Genomic DNA, 20,736 nt, shown 5'->3' on the forward strand with positions numbered 1-20,736 from the left:
TAACAAAAGCTTATTTTTCCTTGGAGCTGAGTAACTGCAAAAGAGCAGGTTTTCAGCCTTGAAATGCCCTGGAGATTTGTGTGCTCATAATGGAAATCCTGAAATCACTGAACGGCTAAATTCTTTAAATAGTTTACATAGAAGTATTAAAATCAATAAAAATATTTTAAATTTTAAACTTTTTCTTCTTTTCATAAGAGTGGGTATTTTTATGCACAGCACTTGTACCTTCTCTTAAAACACTTTATAAGTAAAAATACTCTTTGGAGACACTTGAACATTAACTGCATCCTGATTCTTTTAGGGAAACCTAAACAGTAAGGAGGGGGGAAAAAAGAGGGGTTTTATGAATGTGCAAAAGCTGCATTCAGTTGTATCACAAAAGGCAAATGCAAAAGGTCCCTTATTTTCAGTAAATGCCCCTTGCAGTTTATAAAGAAACGTGGTAAAGTGCAGAACATCCTCTTAATTCTCAGTGATTCTTTCCCACCACGCAACTTTTTAACACTATGGAGTAGCAGCAAAGAGAGGTCTTAAAGTCTGTGAGATTTTGGGTTGGTAAGAATTATTGAAGGTTTTTATTTTGCTTTAGTTTTATTTTTAAAACAAATACCACGTCTCTATTAAGAAATCATTATAATAGAAAACCAAAATCAAGCTACCATCTGTGGCTGAAGGTGAGCGGTATTGATGCTGTCAGCATCCCTTCCAGGCCCTGTGTTTATAGTCATTTTCTGTCAGGGTTTTCCCAGGTGCTTTTACATCAAATTTAGTTTACTTGAGCACTGCTGTTGTGTCTCGGGCTTTCTGACTTGGTTTTGCTGCATTGCCATTGTTGAGCCACAACCTGCCTTGTGGAAAGGCCAAGTCTCCTAAGCTGGATGAGGCTTTTTTCATAACTTCCCTTTAGTTAAAATCTCTGGAAATGTCAAGAGTTGTGTCTGCATCCTCCTGCTGACACAAACAGGGAAATTTCTGTGCTGGTTAAATTGCAGTGTATTGTTAAGCCGACTGTTATTGTAAATCTGCAACTTCCCACTACTGGGATTTCTGACTCACCAGATTCTCTGGCCTGCAGTGATGAAGACAATGCATCAGGGGCACCAGGGCTGTTTTGACTGTGGAGTGTTTATTAAGTCTCTCCATCAGATTGTGGTGCTGGAGGAAGGAAGCCTGGAAATTGGTCCATGTGGTCAGAAGCTTCCAGGAATGGGCAACAATTTTAATAGCTTCCATTACTCATATTTTCTTTTCCTATGGAACATTTTATTTACCTCTTTTTATAGCCACATGCGAGAGCTTCATTGCTTGCCAAGCTGCAAGGTTCATCCCTGACAGATAAACCCACAGTGTTTTAATATGGGAGAACGTCCTGGAAACGTGGCAATACAGTCCTCATCAGACCTGGGAGTGACAGGCAGGATGTGCAGTGTTTAACCAGCCAGCATGCATGGCTGAGGGTTTCTGTTACATCTCGGGTGTAAGAAACACAGGGAGAAGGTGCCATTCCTGGGTATGCTCTGAAACTGAAATTACTTGGGGCTTGGGGGAGAAAGGAATGGACATTATCTTATGGGCGGGAACATGAGACTTAGTTCAGTTGTAAGCATCAGCTGCTCTCATTTTGAACTTGTTTTTTTCCCCTCTGTTGTTACCTTGCCATCCACCTTGGCTACTCGGGAGACCGGCCCTTTTGCTCTTTGAATTTTGCCCTTATGTGGCACATCTGCATGTTTTGAGTGTTGCAGCCTTTTGTTTGGTCCTGAGACTCTGCATCTAAGTGGCACATATGTCAGCAAAAATGGCCTCTGCCTTGGGAACAAATGACATGAGTAAACTGATACTTCCTCTGTGATCCAGCTCTTCCAGTTGGTACCTCCTAAAAATGCTGTTTCCTTTTCTTTCCTTTTTCTGCATGATCAGCTCAGGGAAACCATTTCCTTCTCCCTCACGGCAGTGCTGGAAAACCAGAGGATATGACCTTAGATCAGTCATTCTGTGGTAGCAGCACAACACCATTCCTCTGTTGCCATGCAAAACAATCACTCTCTCCCTAATTATTGGGGATGTCTCATAGCCGTGCACATGGCTGTTGTCAGATACCTAGGTGGATTTCCATGTAAAACAGATTGTCAGAGGCTGTACCTCCCAAGTGTCAACTCGGAAAACCTTTTACACACTTGAGTTCATTTAAACAGTTTGCTCATGCAGAACAGTATCCCAGCAATGAAAACGGAGTGAAAATGAAGAAAGCAATGGGTCATGTCTAAAGGGTGATGGTGGGAAAGATTAACATGTCAGTGGGGAGCTTTGAGAAGAATGGGGTTATGGCTGGACTGGGAGTTTCCAGCAGCAGGGAGACTCTGACAACTTGTATGTCACATCAGTTACAATTAAAAATTGATGGAGTGTAAAGTTGCCAGGGAGATTCAATAAAGGGAGGAAGTAATGTGAATACATACCATAAAACACACTAACCTTAAGATTGCCTCAGTCATTGCTCCCAGGCATTTCATTTCCACTGATGCCTCTTTGACTTTTCCTCTTTCTGTATGTTTGCTTTTCTGGGGAAAACAAAACTAAATCATTGACCTCTGGGGTGGTTTCCTTAAGGCAGAGCACGGACACCCTGGTTCTAGTGCTTGCTGCATTTACCGTGGACCAGCATCCACAATTCACCTTTTCCCATGTCCTCAGCACCCTGTGTTCTGCACACTCAGCCTCTGCTGACTGCTGTACACTGTTTGTCTGTCTTAATTCAGTCCTAAGCTGCAGTGAGGGCCAGAGACTTGCACTGAGAGGTCCCTGTGGTGCTGAGCTGCTTTGTTCTGTTGTGGTTTATGCAGGATATGGAGAGGCGTTTGCTTAGTGCATTAGTGAATGTGGGGCTGTAGCTTGCCACTGCCAATGGCAGGGAGTGGGCCACAAAGGGACTGGAGGTGCTTAGGGGTAAAGACAAACTGGTTGGTTTGTGTTTTCCCTGTGCAGTGTGAGCTGTGCAAACAAGCTCCTGAGATACAGTCGCTGAGGGTTATAGCAGGTCTGTCCTGTTTGCACGGGTCTTGGAAACCACACCATTTTTTGCAGTTTTAGTTTTAGAGATAGGACAGGTCCTTTTGTCACTCAAACCAAACAGATGTTTGAAGGGAATGTTCAGAGGTGCAGTATATCTCCTGTCACATTAATGGAAAGCAGCCGTTTCACAGTGCTCCCTGCCTGAGCTGGCAAAGCTGGCACTGTGCTCGCTTTTGGCACACTGGCTGTAGAACACATTCTTCTGCTCAGTGTTCCTCCTTCCAGATCACTGATCTCCAAATGAGGCCATAAGACAGCACAATCTCATTCATCACAGGCCCTCTCTGTGCTGGGAGCATCACACTCACTGTCTTTGTCTTCAGTCTGCTTTGCAACCTGCCTGCTCCAGCTGCCTTCTCCCTGAGTTGCTCTTACTGCCCTTGGAAGGTTGCTCATTGATAGGGTCCAGGACTGAAACCTTGCTCGAAGTCTGAAGGCTGTTCCTAGTTTCCTGTTGACTTTGTTATTTCCTGCTGCAGCTTTCTCAGACTGTTAGACCTGCTCTTCCTGTCTCTCTGTTGCTGAGAGCTTGTTTAAACTTTGCTCTTTTATTAGCATCCATCGTTTTGGTTTGCTATTTAAAAAGCACCAGGGGAGGCGGGGGGGATTTCTTAATTGCTGTAGTTATTGCCAGTGATTTATGCAGGTTGCCTCAGGTCAGCCAGGACCACTCCTGGTGCTTGTTCTCCCTGGATGCCTCCTTCGATACAAGCAGGAATCAAAGAGCAGGTGGGGAGTGCAGGGTCCTGTTGGCCCTGCAGCAGGCTTCAGAGATAAGGGAGCAAGAGGCAGGAGCAAGTACACTCACAGTCCATGCTCAGCTCCAGTAGTTACCCAGCAAGGAGGAGTCTCTGTGAGCTTTGGGCTCCAGGACACTTTTTACTGCTCCTTTGCAGCCCTTTGCTCTCTCTTGAGAGAGAGCAAGACTTTTTTGGGCTCATGCTTTTTAACACTTCACTTGCTTTTGTTCTGTAGGGGTTCCCTGGTCATCACTGGGATATGACCAGTAACACCTGTTAGCTTCAATAACCTGTAACTGGAGCCTGCTGGGCTCTTCCTTTAGTATTCTTGGCAATTACCAGGGCCCTCTTTCCCTTTCATTCTTGAGCAGTCTTTCCCTCCTATAAATAATACAGTCTCAGTGTCTCCATTCTAAAAACATATGGAAAACTGCTTCTGAGCTGGTGGATTGGCTGTGACTGTGTCTATCAGCAGGGCTGTTTTGGCAGCTTAGCGAGATGACTATTTAGGCAGCTGGAGATCAAGCTGTCAGGAATACTGAGCGTGGCTGCTCTTCAGAGGAAACCAGACACTTCAGAAACGGTTTCCTCTTGATTCTGGGAAAGAATGCAGTTGTTGAAAGGAACCAAACTTCCCGCACGGAAAGTCAGGGAAGAACAGCCCTGATTCTAGCTGGCTCAAGGGGCCCTTGGCCAGCAGCGCCAGCGGGGCGGATCTGTTCTGCCCGATTTATAAGCAAACCCTGTTGGCAAGCAGTCTGCTGTTTGGGTTTGCTGAAGCACTGAAGCTAAGCGCTGCAGCCTATTGGTCTCCTGGACCTTTGTGCAGTCCCAAGATGTGGGAGCTACTGGTTACTGACTATTCCTTACAAGGAGTCTTCAGGAGTTTCTGCCAGAGCTGCACCTACAGGAACCGGTCCAATTCGACAGGGAAGCACATGTGTGCTGGCAGCATCCCGCTGTGGGCTCACGTCCGTAACAAAGTGCGCAGGGATAAGGTTGGCCTGACTTACTTGTCTGTTGCTTCTTGGGGGGTCTGCAGTGGGAGCAGAAACCTTTCTCTCTGGTGGTTGTGTGTTTTGGTGAGTGGGGAAGGGTGAGGGGGCACCTGTGTCTGTAGCTGACAGCAGCATTGGGCTGGTTTGTTGATGAGCTGAAAGAGCATGACTGCATCTAAGATCTCCCCGGATATACTGCAGTTGCTATTGCTTCAGCATCTACCTCTACCTGTCAGAGAGCTCTGCTTCTGCATGGGGTGCTGCAAGGAAGGAGCTGGGCTGCAGAAGTGGCTCTGGTTTCTGAGTGTCTTCTTGTTTGCTGATGACAGTAAGTTCAGAACACGGAGTCTGCTGCAGTTGCCTCCTCCTGGTCTTATACTGTGCTTTAGTGTTCAAGAGCCAAGTGTTAAAAACCATCACAGGAGGCACCAAAGACTGCTTGCTTTGGCTGGTTCTGATCACTGAGAGGAGTCCCCATGCACATAGCTCTCTTATCTCTTATCCCAGTCTAGCTTGAGCCGAGTGCCACTCTTCATGCACTCAGGTGTGTCTGGGCTCTCCCAGGCAGTATTGGTGTTGTTGGGTGGTGTCTGAGTACTGGTCAGCTGCTCCCCAGCCTTGCTGTCCACTCAAAAGAGATCAGGCAAAGCTCAAAATGGAAGATCAGGGCTTTGCCTCAGGACTCATTTTTATTTCATGGGTGTTTGTAATAGCAGGGCCAGGTGTACCTCCTGCCTCCATGCTCGGAAATGAATAGGAATGGGTAGCTGAGGGAGGACAACTTTCCATGATTTCTGGTCCAATTTTCTCCATTTCTTCTCTGTCACATCCTGACAGAGGTTTGGTTTGGTTGAAGTTACTTGTCTCTATATATAAACACTTCATGTTTTTCTTCCTTGGTCTCACTGTTGGGGTGATTATGTCTTTTGAATTCAGTGGAACATAGTCCTCCTTAGAAGCTATGAGCTTCATAGCAAAGAGCCATGAAGTTCTCCAGCCTGGCTTTTTACTTCAGTGTAGTAATATCACACTCATCCAACCTCATCTGTCTCTAGAAAACTTCAGAGGGAGACAACTTCCTTTGTTTCAAATCAGAAGTATTTCAGAGATCTGTCTTCCTCAGCCCTGCTTACAGACCCACACAACAGCAGTGCCCCGTTAGCTGGAGCCGGGGAAACCTTGGAAATCTTTTCCTATAGAAAAGAAATAGCTTGTTGAAGGTGCTCTGCTCATTTACACAGCCCTTCCAGGCTCGCTGATTTCCCTGAAGTCTGCTTCTAGCTCATGCATCACTTCTGTGTTTTTCAGCTGGACCCACAGGTGTTGCAGGACAAAGACTGGCAACGCACGGTCATCTCAATGAACGGAGTAAGTATGCAAGTAGAAGTTAGCACTGCTTCTGTACCTCTCATGTGCTTTAATTCCTTGCTCTTCATTGCAGCATATTAAAAAGAAAAGAAAATGTTTGAGAAGTAGCAGCTGTTCTCTTTCTCTTTTCTATCCAGGTTGAAGTGAAGCTGTCAGTGAAGTTCACCAGTCGGGAGTTTAGCCTGAAGAGGATGCCATCCCGGAAGCAGACCGGGGTTTTTGGGGTCAAGATAGCTATTGTCACCAAGTGAGCTGATGGGTCATGTTTCTCCCTATAAGATACTAGACATCCACTTGGCCAGGGGCTTGCACTGAGGGGTCGGTCAGGCCAGCCTGCTCAACAGGGCAGGAGCACAGAAGGCTGTGGCTGCAAAAAAGAGGTGCTCTACATCCTCTGAGCTTCATTTTTTGCAGGCGAAAAACTAGTGTGGGCCCAGGCTTTGAAACCCAGGGTGTTTACTTACAGCATATCACTTTCCTGAGCTCCGGATGTACCCCTTGCCCCTTTACTCTGTAGTTAACCGACTTGGTCACAAATTTCCAGAGCCACCAAACAGTGGTGTTTCCGTAACCAGAAATGTTGAAGTTCTTTGGATCCTGATGTATTATTTTAACCCCTGATCCTTTGCCATGAATCGTTTGCCAAAAGAAACCTTTTTGTTCTGTTACACAGTTTGGGAAGTGTGGTATTTCCTCCCTATGGAATTGCATCGATTTGAAAGCACCAGTGTTGCTATGTATCCAAGGACTGCTTGGGAATCCTCTGATCACCTGAGCAGAGTCACAAGCTTTTGGGGCTCTGGGACTTGGCCAGAAAGAAGCTCAAGCACTCAGGGAAGCTGTAGAACAGCCAAAGCCAGGCTGAGACAGTGAGAAAAGCCCCTCCAGTTTTAAAAGGAGTGTTTCAGCTCAGACTGGATTGCCCCTCAGTCTTTCTCCCACCCCCTTTCCCAGACAAAGTTTGCACAACAAACTGCTGGGGTGATGTTAGCTGGCCTGGCTGGGGTGACAGGCAAGGGGGGGCACGGGCTGCACTGAACTCTTCTGTTTGGCTTTCTTAAGGAGAGAGAGATCAAAGGTGCCTTACATAGTTCGCCAGTGTGTGGAGGAGATAGAGCGGCGTGGGATGGAGGAGGTGGGCATCTACCGTGTCTCTGGGGTGGCAACCGACATCCAAGCTCTGAAAGCCGCCTTTGATGTCAGTAAGTATTTGTGTCTGACGTTCTCCTTTGCCTCGCGCGAGCTCCCCGTCAGGTGGTGATGTGGTTTTAGCCTTCTGTTCCCCAAGAAGCATTCAGAGGCAGAGATTCCCTCGCACAAGGAGAATCGGGTTACATACTGGCTGCATGTTTTGTTAATACTCTTCTGCTCCGGATACAAGGTGTACAACATAGTGGGTCCCTATAGCAGGTAACACATCCGTTGTTCTTCCCAACAGACATGGAATGGTGGCTTTGCCTGCCTTGCAGATCTGTGTAAAGGGCAGACACCTTCCTCTGGGGAAGTGGCAGGAACCAGAAGTCATAATTTCCTCAGAGTTGTGAGGTCTCCAAGTTAGTAAAAGCCCTTGAAACTAAGAATGTTATATGGAAGGAAGCCAGCCAAAAAGAAAGATGTTCCAAGGAACATTACCCAGGAAGAGGGTTTGTGAGACTGGAGTTGGGCTGCCAGGGCTCCCGAGTTCTCCTCTTAACTCCAGATTGATGTCTGCAGGTTGTAAAATCAGATAGTTTTGACCAAGCTCTGTAAAGCTTTCTTTGATCTTGAGCATAAAAGGGCTCCTTGCTGGAGCTGTGTTTAAAAGAATGGCCTGTACGTCCCAACAGGCATCCAAGATCAGGCAGAGGAAATGCCTCCAGATCGCTGAGGTACAAAAAGTGAAGTTCTGCCCTACTTCCAGCCTCCACAGGACAGTCCAAGGACTGCTCAAGCTGCATTTGAGCTCTCTTTGATCTGGGCAGTCAGGAGGCCTGTGCCCGGTGCCTCAATTCACCCTCCCTGCACTTTTTCTTCGTTTACTTTGTGAAGTTTCTTCTTTCTTCTAGCCCTAAGTTACAAACCCCATTGATTCCTGAACTGAGCCTTCAGCAGTGCAAGAAAAGGTTCACATTTTGAAAGACAACCTTTTTCATTCATAGTAGATGCTGGTTTACACTGAGCTTCGTGAAACCAGCGCTGCCTCTGTGGGTTGGTCTGTTTGTTTTAGGGAAGGGGGGTGGTTTTGTTGTTCTTAATAGTCACAGAACTGAAATGTGAGTAACGGAACAAAGTACCCTGAATTGCCTGTGTACTTTGGCTGCACTCAGTGGGGAGTCAGACAGCCCCGAAATCATTTCTTCTAAGCTGTTAAGAGGCAGGGAATTGGAATAACAAAAGTTGAAACGCATGTAAATACAGTCAAGTGGGGCTAGTTCCAGATCAGGCTGAGGCTGCTGGCACAGTGTAACTAGCCCTGGGTGGTGTGAGGTTCCTTCTGCTCCATTTAAAGCTATGAACTGTTTGCAGTCATTTGTGCAGCGCTGCTCAGTTGTCAGAAGTAGCTCATTAAGTCTGGAGGAACGTAAACAGGAAAACTCTCAGCTATTTGGGCAAAGACAGCGGGTAAATAAAGAGGGCCAAAGCCAGAAAGGAAGGAATGCAAGGCCAGCAGCTTCTTTACCCTGCTTCCCCTCTTCCCTCTCCCAGATAACAAAGACGTGTCGGTGATGATGAGCGAGATGGATGTTAACGCCATTGCAGGCACCTTGAAACTGTACTTCCGGGAGCTGCCTGAACCCCTCTTCACAGATGAGCTGTACCCCAACTTTGCTGAGGGCATTGGTAGGTAGCAGCAGAAATAACTCCCCATAACCGAAACTCTTCTGTATGAGGCTGCTCTTAAACCCCCATATTTATAGCATCGGACAGAAGCCTGGAACAAGCTGTTAGGGAAGTGGAATGGAGCTCAGAATGGCATCATCCTCCTGTGAGCTTGAATACAGGGAATTGCTCTGCTGTCTTGTAAGCTGAAAACGTGCAGGTTTCTGAGGGTGGGTTCAGAATAGAATGAGCCCCTGCTTGTGGAGGGTGAGCACGCCATGTCCCCCACTCAGGGAAGCCCTCTTGGGGTGGGGTTATACCTTGTCTGGGTAAAAACATCGTAGGGTGGTAAATGTGAAAGCGCTTGAACTGCTTGAGAGGAAAGGATTCTCTATGTGTCTGAAACAAAGAGATCCTGTGGGGTACTGATGTGCAACTCTGACCTTCCAACCTATGATGCTATTACAGCCCCTTCAGGGCCTTCTGTGTTTGTTGGTTTGGGAAGTGATGTGGTCAAACTCCCACTCATGGTGGTGTTTTGTTCTTTTCTGTCCTGCAGCACTTTCAGACCCTGTTGCAAAGGAAAGCTGTATGTTGAATCTGTTGTTATCACTTCCAGAGCCCAACCTTGTGACATTCCTTTTCCTTTTGGACCATTTAAAAAGGTAATATGCGGATCCTTTAGACACTTACTTTATGTGTAAATCATCATTATTTTGAGAAGAGGAGCCTCTTCCTTGAGCTCATGCTGAATCACACAAAGGAAGAAGCATTTGCTGATCTACGGTGAATGCTTATCAGATAGCTGTTGTCTCATGTTCGCTTAGGCACTAAATTCTGAACTCTGTCCTTACTTACATTGAAAGGATTAGAACTGGAGGAAAAGGGTAACAAAAGTCCCTGGGCTTATCTAGTGCAAATGCTGCAGTATCACTGCAAAACTGCACCTGCATCTGGATACAGAGATGAGGAAAGGTTTTAGTGTAACTCACGAAGCTTTGGCCATGTTTAAGGACTTGTAAGCCCTGTCTCGAGAGGGGTCTGCAATCAAACAGGATGTATTTCTGAAAAGTCCAGCGCTTCTGCTCTCTGGGCTTGTCAGTTCCCTGCTTAGATTGGTCCTGCTCTCGTCTAGATCTTTGTAATATGGTTGTAACTGTATGGTTGATATTAATGTAAGAAGCTTGCTCAATTCCTGCACATTGATATATGTAACTTGTACGTACCAGCAACTGTCACTGAGAGATGAAAGGTGATTTGTGACTGAGGGCCTGGACGAAGATCCAGGAGATCTGTGTTTTACTTGTGGTTCTGCTGCAGACTTTTCTGCCCTTAGGTAAATCTTCTAACCTTTGTGCCTCAGTTTGTCATTTATAAAACTGGGACGAGAAACATTCCTTTATTCCTGAGAGTGGTTGACTGAACGTATCTAAAACTTTTTACAACAGGAATAAATCCGGTTTCTTCCTTAAGGACACTTCCAAATGTGGGTATTTAAAAGTCTTGCCTTTTTCATTGTTTCTTCTCCCAGAGTTGCTGAGAGGGAAAGCATTAACAAGATGTCCCTGCATAATCTTGCAACTGTCTTTGGACCAACACTGCTCAGACCTTCAGAGAAGGACAGTAAAATCCCTGCCAACCCGACGCAGCCCATCACAATGACGGACAGTTGGTCACTAGAAGTCATGTCCCAGGTAAAATCCTCAGTGTGCTACTGCATCTTGTGCAGGCAGTACCTGGGGAACTGCAGTCCTCTGGCAAGGCCTGGGCCTTTTGAGGACCACAGACACTTTCACCCCTGCGCAGGCTTTTAGACTGTTTGTAGAACAGTGTTTCTTGAGACAGTTCAGTTTGTATCTGTACCAACACAGCTTTCATGGAACAAATGTCAGGTTAAAGGCCATCAGTGGTTTTCCATGATGCTCCTCAAGACTTAAACCTCCTTCGCTGATGCATAAGAAAATTCTTTGCTAAATTCAGATTTCTTTGGCTACTGCTGCCTTCTGAAGGTGATGCAGAGAGGCTGTTCCCTGGTCAAGGGCATTTTGTATGTTCTTGATTGAGTAATGGCAAATTATAGCTCAGATTTTTAGAGTACACTGGAACACGAACACCAACACCGTTATTACACACTGGAATGCACTCCTGAAAAGAGTCTCTCTGAAGCTCTGCAGGTTTTAATATTCCTGCTGGTATTGTGCCCTGTATTAAAACAAATACATAACCGGAGGGTGTTCAGGGTAGAGAGCTGTAGGTGTGTCTGCCAGCTATCCAATAGCCAGGATAAGAGTGAGCTAACAGGGCTTTCTGATGGGCTCTTTCTCTTTCAGGTTCAAGTTCTTCTGTACTTCCTGCAGCTAGAGACTATCCCTACCCCAGACAGCAAGAGGCAAAGCATTCTCTTTTCCACAGAGGTGTAGGTGCCTGCGATACCAACAGGACACAAAAGACTGCTTTTGGCATAAACCTGCCACACCTGAGAAAAAGACAACTGATGTTTCTTCAGACATTGCTGGCCTGTTCCTGCCCCGGGGAACTGCAGCCCTCGGCGCTTCTGCTGTTCGTTAACCAGTGACAAGCTGAAGAGGGAGAAAAGCTTCTGCTCTGGATTGGTAGGAGCAGAACTGGACTGGAGATGGAGCTGTGCAGCATCTCCACTAGGAGGAGCAATAGACACTTGAACAAATGCACCACAGTGTGGCTGTTGTTCTTGTCGGGAATGTGACAGAAGGTATTCCTCACTTTATGGATTTAATTTATCAAAAAGAAACTTCAAGATTTCTACTGGACCACTTGATAGGAGACCCCTTTTTGGGTGAGGGGGAGTTAAAGAATCTATCACAACTGTGTCTTTACTAACTGCTGTTTATAAAGTACTGTTCTAGGCCACAAAAATAGTGTTGCTTTGCAAGAGAAGAGCAGAAGGGAAGGGTCTGGGATCTGAGATTCCCTCGTCAGAAACTGAAGTCTTGATTTGACCAGGGTTCTAAAGCAATTAAACAGGTTTGTGTACAACTCGAGCTGTTGGTTTGTGTGGGGCTTGGGGTTTAGTTTAGTTTAGTTTATTTTTGTCTTGCCCACCCCTTTCCTTGCAAATGTTTCCACAGCTCTAGGGAAGGAGATGCCCTGCTCTTGCCCAGGCTGCACTTCTGATGGGTCTTGGGTTAAGGGAGCCAGACCTAATGATGTTACATTATAAATAATACAGCAAATTGAGCAGGCAGGGAGGATGAGTCAGTGATTCTGTTGTCTGTTTGCATATAAAAGCAGGGGCGATGTTATCCAGGCAGGATTGGTAAATTCGTTAGGCCCCACCAAACTGCATGAAAATTAATTGGGAAGTCTGTTAATTCCCAACACTCCAAAGAAAAGATCACTGCAAAAGGAATTGAAGGCTTTGTGGACAAAATAACCCGTGGCTATCAGTTTGGCGGCTGCTTACTTCAGGCTTTTCTCAGAACATCTGCTTTTGGGGTTTTTTGGTTTGGTTTTTTTTGATACTTGAATTTTTGGAGGCTTTGTACATTGCTTCTACAAGAGCCTTCTTCTGATTGCTCCACTTTGATAAACCATGTCAGAATGTACTTCAGGGACAATCCGGCAAGCAGCATTCATTGTGTATTCTCCAGCAATTCCAACCCTGTTTTAAATAAGAGCAGTGAAGAGATATCAATGGAGCTACATACAGCAGTACAGGTCAAGCCAAACACCGCCTTGTGTTGCCATGCTTACAGCGGTCAAAGCCCCCGTGGTCACACAGGGGTGCAGGGCAGCTTTGTCCAGGGAGCACAGGACAGTCCAACTGCTGCTGTGCAGAGCAGAGCATTCCGGCTCTGAAGCAGCTGAGCTGAACACCCTGGGGGAGGGGGGAGCGACTCCATTTGCATGAAGCACCCCAAGCCCTTCACTCCCTACCCAGCTCTGCATTTGGTGCCATCTGTCCATCGTCATCCTGGGGAGGAGAAAAGTACAGCTGGAAGACAAGGGAAGGAATGGGCATGAGAAGGGGAGGGAGGGATGGGTTTGGAAACATTGGTAGTTAGGCTGTCAACATCATTTGAGGGGAAGTATAACAAAGAAAGCAACCCCTGTTACGTGAATTTCCCGTTTTCTGATGGGTGATCTGCAACCTCTCAACAAAAAGTCAAAGGAATCTTTCAAACAAATGGAAAGAAAATGAAAGGGAAATGATTCTGTAGTCACTGGAATTCTGACGGCTGCGTATTAGAAATCATTGTACTGTGAAGTTGCAAATTCAAAAAGGAAGAATTATAAAGTTCAATTTTGTGAGTATATCAATATTTTGCATGCTTTGTAAGGATTCTTATAGGAATTTACTATTGCTTAGTATCCCTCCATCCCTAGGTCTGGGAGAAAACCTTTTTGTAATGTAATGTACAACTAGAAATTCCTTCTCTCTTGTATGTATTTCCACTACATTCCAACTTCCGAACCTGTAAACCAGAGACAGTGTCTATAGTAGGAGGTGCTTTTTTGGGGAGGGAGGGAATGAAGGCAAGGAAACTTGAAGGCGTAAGATTTTGATTTTTATTATTATTTGCCTTTTTAAGGTAAAAATTAGTCACAATCCTGAAAACCATTGACTTAAGAACAGTCATGCAGTAAACCACACGCCCTGGGTTTGGTTTTCTGTATTTGCTCTCATTGTCACATAGCAGTTCCATAGCAATCCCTGTCCTGCCAGCGGCACCCCTACCTCTTCCAAGCTGTTGTTTGGGATCTTGGAGGCAGCAGCAATGCTGATGACTTACCTTGAAAGGAGAAAAACCCCAACTGCAGCAGGTGGTTGGTGAAGGCCTTTTCCTTTTGGTGTTTGGAATCCGTGGCTGCCCTTTGCAGTGTTGAAACTGGAAAGCAATACCATAATGACTGTGCCAATTTACTTCTGCCCAACGTGTTTATTTTTATTTATATAGGAGGTTAATTTTAATATTAAATTACTGATCTATTGTATGTAACCATGAGAAAATGGCTTTTGCTTTGGTTACTGTTACAGGTTGTTGCTTTTAGTCTCTCATTACAATGCTCATTTCTACTGTAACACTATCTAACATGCAGGCATGTGGATCAGGGAAAAAGTTAATTTAACTTAACCCGTTAATTATTTCTGTTAAGTGTGAATATGTTTTCCCCAAAGCTGGTAATTTTGGGCTGGAGAAGGTAGCACATCCTATTGCTGATGATGAAATCATGGACTGATTGGAAATATGAGAATTGATTTCTTGAATTTCCTTTACTTTTGCAATTAAGTTTTTTCAAATAGCCTTATGTTTCCACAAGGATTTCCAAAAGGTGCTGGTTGGGGTTTGTTTTTTTTTTTGATACTTTAGTTATGTTTTTAATAAACCTTATCATACTTAAACAAAAAGGGAATTGCAAAACTTGGCTTCAGAGAAGGCCTTCTGATTTCTACTCTGATCTGTTCCCTTGCAAGCTCTGTCAGAAAAACCTAACTCTTCCATTTCCTATGTCACAAAGGTACAATATAAACAACATAAGAGCAAACTAGCAAACAAACTACCCTTTACATGGGCACTGGGAGTTTATGTTCTTTCTGTTTCTAGTGTATTGGAGAGACCTTCCTAAAAGTGTAGCTATCAGTAACAGAAATCTGAAATGTCAGAACTTGAACTTAAGAAACTGGGGTGATGAGGATGCTCTGTGTATCTGCAGGTCAAGGAGAGGAAAAAGCATCAGTTTCCTGGCATTTAAAAACTATTTTAAAGTTAGAATGTTTTTTTTTTTCTGAACACAGAAGAGTTTAGGTAAAATTTAAAAAAGTAAAGCAAATTATGGGAAGAGTTTTCAGAGATGGACAAGAAATAACAGTTATTAGATCGGTTTCAGTTTTGTGTTTGGATGTGCTTTGTATAGGAGGGGAGCATCTGAAACCAAATTGAAACACATCCATTAAGATGCTGCTGGTGTTCTTTATTCTTGCACAGTTTTAACAAGCGGAGGCAGTAGCTGGGCTTTTTCAAGCTGTACTTCAATGCTGCTATTTTTCAGTGGATCAGCTAAGGGCACGCTAGGGCAGCGCAGTGACTGTAGTTGCTCATGCCCACTGCCTGCCTCCATTCTGACCCTTAGTTGCTTTGACGAAGCAATCGGCCGGCACCGTTTTGAGGCAAAACTGCAACAGTTTCGTTGGCCACAGGGTGGTGGAACCACAGAGTCTGTTCATGGGAGATGCGGTATTTTTACACTTCATGCATTTTACCTGTTTAGAAGTCTGTTTTACGGTTGTTTATGTTAGTTTCCTATGAGTTTATTTAAACAAATGTACTGTTCTTTAAAGCATATGTGGATCTCCGAATCTGTCACACCTGTAACACTGGAAGGCATCGCAATGTGTTCATTCATCTTAATGTGCCATTCTTTCAAGTATGTATAAAATGTAAATTGACCAATATGGCTTTTAAAAATGGTGAAAATCTGATGGCAAAACCCAACCTTCTCTGATTCCTCCCTGGTTAACCCCTTGGTTTCAGTGCTTGCTCACCTCCTGGGATAACATTTTTGGATGTGGGACTCTTAGGAATGAGAAAAGTTTTAAGAAAAAACTGCTGCCTTTCTGTTTTTCCTTCAGTTCAAGAAGGTGTGGCCGTGTGGGAACACACCACAGATAAATATGTTCATGCTGCGTGTAAGGGGTTTGCTTCAGGTCCTTGAAGAAGCAAAATCTGAAAGGGCAGTTTCTAAGGGCATTCGTGTTTATGCCCTCATAAATTTGTAGCCTGGGTATGTTTTTCTCTGTAAGCTTTGCTGACATCATCGTAGTACAGCTATGATACTATTCACTTCCTTTAACACAGGCTGTGTGCGACTGGGATACTGGAGCTGTAGGTAGATCTGTATTAGCGACTCCCCATTCTGAAGTGGAATGAAAAGAACATTCATATGTATTCTATGGATTTTCTCATTGAGTAGAATTAAATACATGCATTGCCCTTAAAAGCAACAGAAGCCCTAAAGGAAGCACTTAATGATTATTCCTTAATTTAGGGAGTGAAAGTAATACAAAAGAGAAGCATAATTAGAAATCACTCAGATCATATTGTCTGGGACTAGAAAGAAGATCTCATTCCAAGTTCTGGAAGAAGGCTTACTCCCCAGGTAACTGGGAGCAACAGCTGTCTTGCCAGTAAATAAACATTAATTTAGGAACCCCAGGAATTTAGCTACTGTAGCCTCCCAGTTCTGTGCTGCGGTCCCTCTTGCTTGCAATCGAAAATCCACAGTTCAGTGCTAAGAATGCAATGCTTATCACTTGCTCTCTACATTTCCCCACACTCCTGTGGCAATAGACAGGGAGAAGCATTAGAGTCTGTGTATTACCATGGGTAAAACACCACTGCAGAGAACAAAAAAACTAACAGAACCAGAAAGGTAGATTGGTTTTTAAGGTAAAAGTCTGTTTCTGGCCTGCAAGGATAAAATGCCACCATATGCTGTAACGATGAGGTGGTTTGAAACAGTAGGACCAAAGCAAACCTGAGTGTAAACTTGATTCTCCTCCTCCCTTGCTTATATCCCTAGTTCAGGCCTTTTAGGGCAAACAAATACGTAAATGCTATTGCCATGAATTAGAAAACTATTAAATGACCTCGTTTGCATCCACTGTTGATTCTGTGTTACCATCCAATAGTGGAATTGCTGGAGACCCTTGCAGAAACACACAGGTGAACCATGCAAGCATTTTCCATCACTTAAGTCCTTACTGCTGTGTTTCACCTTGCAGTGAGAAAGACCCCTCCTTTTCCAACAGAAATCACTTCATGTCATTCTGCACTGTAAAAACTACCACACGGGGGGGTTCAGTTTGTAGCAGAGCTGCCCCTGAAGATAACTGAAGTATTTCCAGTCTTACGGTACGGAATAGACCAAGTATTGCTAAAGCTCTGGGCTAGTGTATTCCTGTTTTGCAAGTTAAATAAGATTCCATTAATTACACCTGTGCAAACATATTTGGGAATTAATATGCTTGAGTCCCCAAGGCTGTGTTTGCTCTGCTGCAGTCATGTTCATGTCCTCGTCAAAAACGGAGAAAACTCCTCATTTTCCACTAGAGCTTTTGTTTGTGTGGCTGTTGCAGCCTTTTTCCCCAGTGACAAGATGTTCTGAGAACCAAAGACATTGTACAGATGCCCCATTTCTCTAATCTGCAGAATGACTCATGTGGCAAGGCCATTTTATATCCCTGTGGGTGTACAAAAGGGCAGGCTCGCGTACAGAGCAGCTTCCTGCCTGGAAGAATACAGCAGCTTTCTGCAGATGACCCAAAACAAGAATCACAACAGGCAGAGCCGACCAGCGAGCGATGGCCTTGGTCCTTAGGTGCTCACATCACTTCTCGGGCAGTTTGAGTGAGATCCAGAAGGCAGTTAGAGGAAAAAACATCCAGTTCTTTCTTACTGTGCCTAACTGAATCCCAGTCTACATAAAGTAGCTCAAATTTCCTCCATTTCAGTGCTATTTTGGGAGAAATTAGGACTACACTAACTCTAGGGATTATGCAAATAGCTGAAAACTGATTCATATCTTTTCCATCTTTCATCTATATGATGGTAATGTAAAAGCTGCCATAGCAAAAGGACATTTCTTCCCATTTCTTCCCAACAGCCTCTTCTAATCCCTTATTTACTGCTGCTCAAAGCTTCAGAGAAATCTTGTTTTGGGCTTTGGTTACCTTATTCTGCAAAACTTGTGGAATCCTGGATAAAACTTGGCTACACGGGGACAGATGTTTCAGGAGCTGGGATATCAGTACCAAAAGTGATTACCAAGGCAGCAAAAGAGGGTAAGGAATTGTTGTGTTGGATGCCTGAGAAGCACCGCAATGAAAGTGAACTTAAAGATTATCTATCTCAGCAGGACACCGTGAAATGTCCTTTCTGTGTCTGTCCAGCAAAAGAAATAAAACAAAGCCTCCTCTTGCCTCTGTAAGTTGTGTAGTTTATTCCTATCTCTAGTATTGCAAGTGTTTATAATCTGTGAAGAATTCCAAGGAAAGGAGTTAAGACTATTTATTTAAATATAAATACAATTAAATTATATGATTAGTGCTAAATTATCAGGTGTAGAAGATGTATTGTTTGGATAACTTTGGGTTTCATCAGAGTTAATACTGTTGGCATTGTTTTAACACTACCATGTTAGGGAGTCAGGTTTTGACATTTTACACTGCTGTTGCTATTGCTTCAGTATCTAAAAGTGCTCTGGTTTTGGAGAAGAAAACCTAATAGTAGTTTAATACTGAAAGGTGTTGAAACTGTACTGCTAAACATCTCTCAGTTTAGGCCCAAAGAGAGAAGAAAAAGGGAAGGGGGGGGGGGAACTGTCATTCTGGATGTTTTTTTCTTTTTCTGAGAAAAGTGGTATAAAAAAGGGATCAAAAAAACTGTATTTGGGGAAAAATGTCTAAGGCATTTGTAGCCTTTCTTTGTACACAATGTTAAATAAAATCTCCTGTATCTACGTCAGGTTCTTTTGGTCTTCTTTAACTAAAACCTGGGCCTACATGTTTGAGAAGGTAAAAGCTGCATCACTTAAACTCTAGAGGTTAGTACAGAATTAAACAAACCCAGCTATAATGTGAGGAAATAGTTTACATGTAAGGTAGAGACACAGCTGAGCAAACCAGTCCATTTTCAATCTGTATTAACCCCTTTGTAGGAGTATTGCTTCAGAATGCAAACCATCTCAAACCTTGTAAACTTTACCTTTGTGTGCAGAGCACTTCAGCTGTAGTTACGTATTTGCTAAGAAGTCAGCTCTGTCCTCTAGGTTATTCAAACGTTGCATGAAACTAGTGGGTTTTGTAGGAATTGGTGTGGAAACTGAATCAGTCATTTAAATCAAGTTCTCTTGGTGCTTTATTTAAATCAAATATTTAAATTATTAATGTAATTAAAGTACATTTATGTTTTGCTATAGTCCAACTTAATATAATATATAAACCTCTCTATAATAAAGATACCTGCTTGGAAGCATTCTAGCTGATTTTCATTCAGTGTGGATCACAAAGATGACGTCTCAAGGGTGATATCCAAAGCAGAGAAAAATTTAGCTGAATGTGTTCAAAACTAACACTGAAATGAGATGCAGATCAAGAAAAATAAATGATCATACTTGCCACCTGTATTGGGAAAAGAAGGAGATCAATGACTAACATGAATACTTCCTGCCAGTGGTGTAGCTGTAAAATATGCAATAGCTTCAAAATAGTTTTCAGATGGCTTCAATGTAGAAGTCTCCAGAATTGTTCTCACTCCATTACAAAGCATACCTTTGTAGAGCAATCACATGGAACCGTATCAGGACATCCCTGCATGAGCTTGGAAGCTGTGATGTCCTATGCCATGTGTTCCGCTCACACAGCCATGCTCTTACTGCATCACTCCCTTCACTGTTCAATTCCTTCACTGCTACCAGGCTGCTACTTCCCAGCCATTTCTCCTAGCTGCTTTCCCCCACCTGAAGACGCTGAGTGAGCAACACAGCCATGGGCTTGAAACGAATCAAGTTCAGCTGGTACACAGTTTCAATACACTACTTCCCTGTAACGAGAAGGAACAAATGAAACTTAAGGCTGGAGCAGGATGAGAAAGAACATACTAGAGTGCATAATAACCATGGATGGTCTGTGCAAATTGCTACACTGGAGCAGCTGCCTTTCATTTTCCAGGCAGCCCTTACACTGCTTCCCGAGGCTCAGACAGGCTGCCCCGAGGCAGCTGCTCATCCAGAGGCCCTGCAGGATACAGCTGTCAGTCTGAGACAGGATCAGCTGTACCTGCTCGACTCTGGAGACATTCATCTGCTCTTTGTTAGAAGCCTCTAATTATGGAGATTCTCCTGGATCATCCTCTTGGGCAGTCTAATCCTGAACATAACAACAATGAGAAATCTTTCCTAGTAGACAGCCCTTGCACACATTACAGGATATGATGCTGCAGGTTTAGGCAGGGTTTTTTAGGGACCTTGTAAGTTCCTGAACCAGCCATATGCACTGCCACCTAGCAGCTTATTCATTCATTCACTAGCTGAACGAAACCTGTTCTTTCCTGCTAGAGAAGAGAAAGCAGAGCCCCTTTGTGGGCTATGGTGAGAAATACACTGTACAAAACAAAAGCAGGCATCTCCACATCCCTAGTACAGCATAATGCTACTGATTGTCATCGAAATGCCACAGTCTTACTGGCAACTTTAAAATCAATCTAAAGGAAGACACGCAGAACAACATTTTGTTCAATCTATCATGGATCAGAAAATAGTGGAGTGACATTGTACTGTTTGGAAACAAACACCAGAAATATTACTTAAGTATAAAATAGCCTTTCAATGTCAAATAGGTATGCTGTGTCCTTGAAGTGACTTTATCAGACACATAAATAGGACATTTTCCCCTCAATGTAAACCAAACTACGTTGTAACACTGTCATGGTTTAAGCCCAGCTGGTAAGGCTGAACCACAGACAAACATCCTCAGTTTTAAAGTGGATTCTGATGAAACCTGAATGTCATTTACTTCGATTTACAATTAGCAAATTTTACCCAAGATCACAATGGGGCTGTAAATCAGACTTGCACTCACAATCTACAGGCCTATGAATTCTAGGAGCAAAAGTACCCCAGGGGAGAGGCTGCAATGCAATCTTACACTGAGGCATTCCTTTCAATAAAACAGTTGCATTGTTGCTGGGACAGGGGCTTTAACCCATGGCCTGAGCTAA

At 44.0% G+C, this 20,736-nt stretch overlaps 1 protein-coding gene across 1 annotated transcript in view; it reads left to right on the plus strand.

The window, feature by feature from the left end:
* Nucleotides 1–18,992, plus strand: part of BCR (BCR activator of RhoGEF and GTPase) — a 100,041-nt gene extending 81,049 nt beyond the window's left edge. The window contains exons 17-23 of the mRNA XM_061465948.1: nucleotides 6,122–6,181; nucleotides 6,319–6,428; nucleotides 7,244–7,383; nucleotides 8,867–9,001; nucleotides 9,540–9,645; nucleotides 10,512–10,674; nucleotides 11,311–18,992. Of these exons, the coding sequence (XP_061321932.1) occupies nucleotides 6,122–6,181; nucleotides 6,319–6,428; nucleotides 7,244–7,383; nucleotides 8,867–9,001; nucleotides 9,540–9,645; nucleotides 10,512–10,674; nucleotides 11,311–11,400 (804 nt within the window). The 3' untranslated portion in view covers nucleotides 11,401–18,992. The remainder of the gene's footprint in view (nucleotides 1–6,121; nucleotides 6,182–6,318; nucleotides 6,429–7,243; nucleotides 7,384–8,866; nucleotides 9,002–9,539; nucleotides 9,646–10,511; nucleotides 10,675–11,310) is intronic.
* The last annotated feature ends 1,744 nt before the right edge of the window (nucleotides 18,993–20,736 follow it).

Source organism: Pezoporus flaviventris, unplaced genomic scaffold, assembly GCF_033815535.1.
Source record: "Pezoporus flaviventris isolate CSIRO_AGI_PZ_B2104156 unplaced genomic scaffold, CSIRO_AGI_Pfla_v1 ptg000041l, whole genome shotgun sequence".
NCBI classification, from domain to species: Eukaryota; Metazoa; Chordata; class Aves; order Psittaciformes; family Psittacidae; genus Pezoporus; species Pezoporus flaviventris.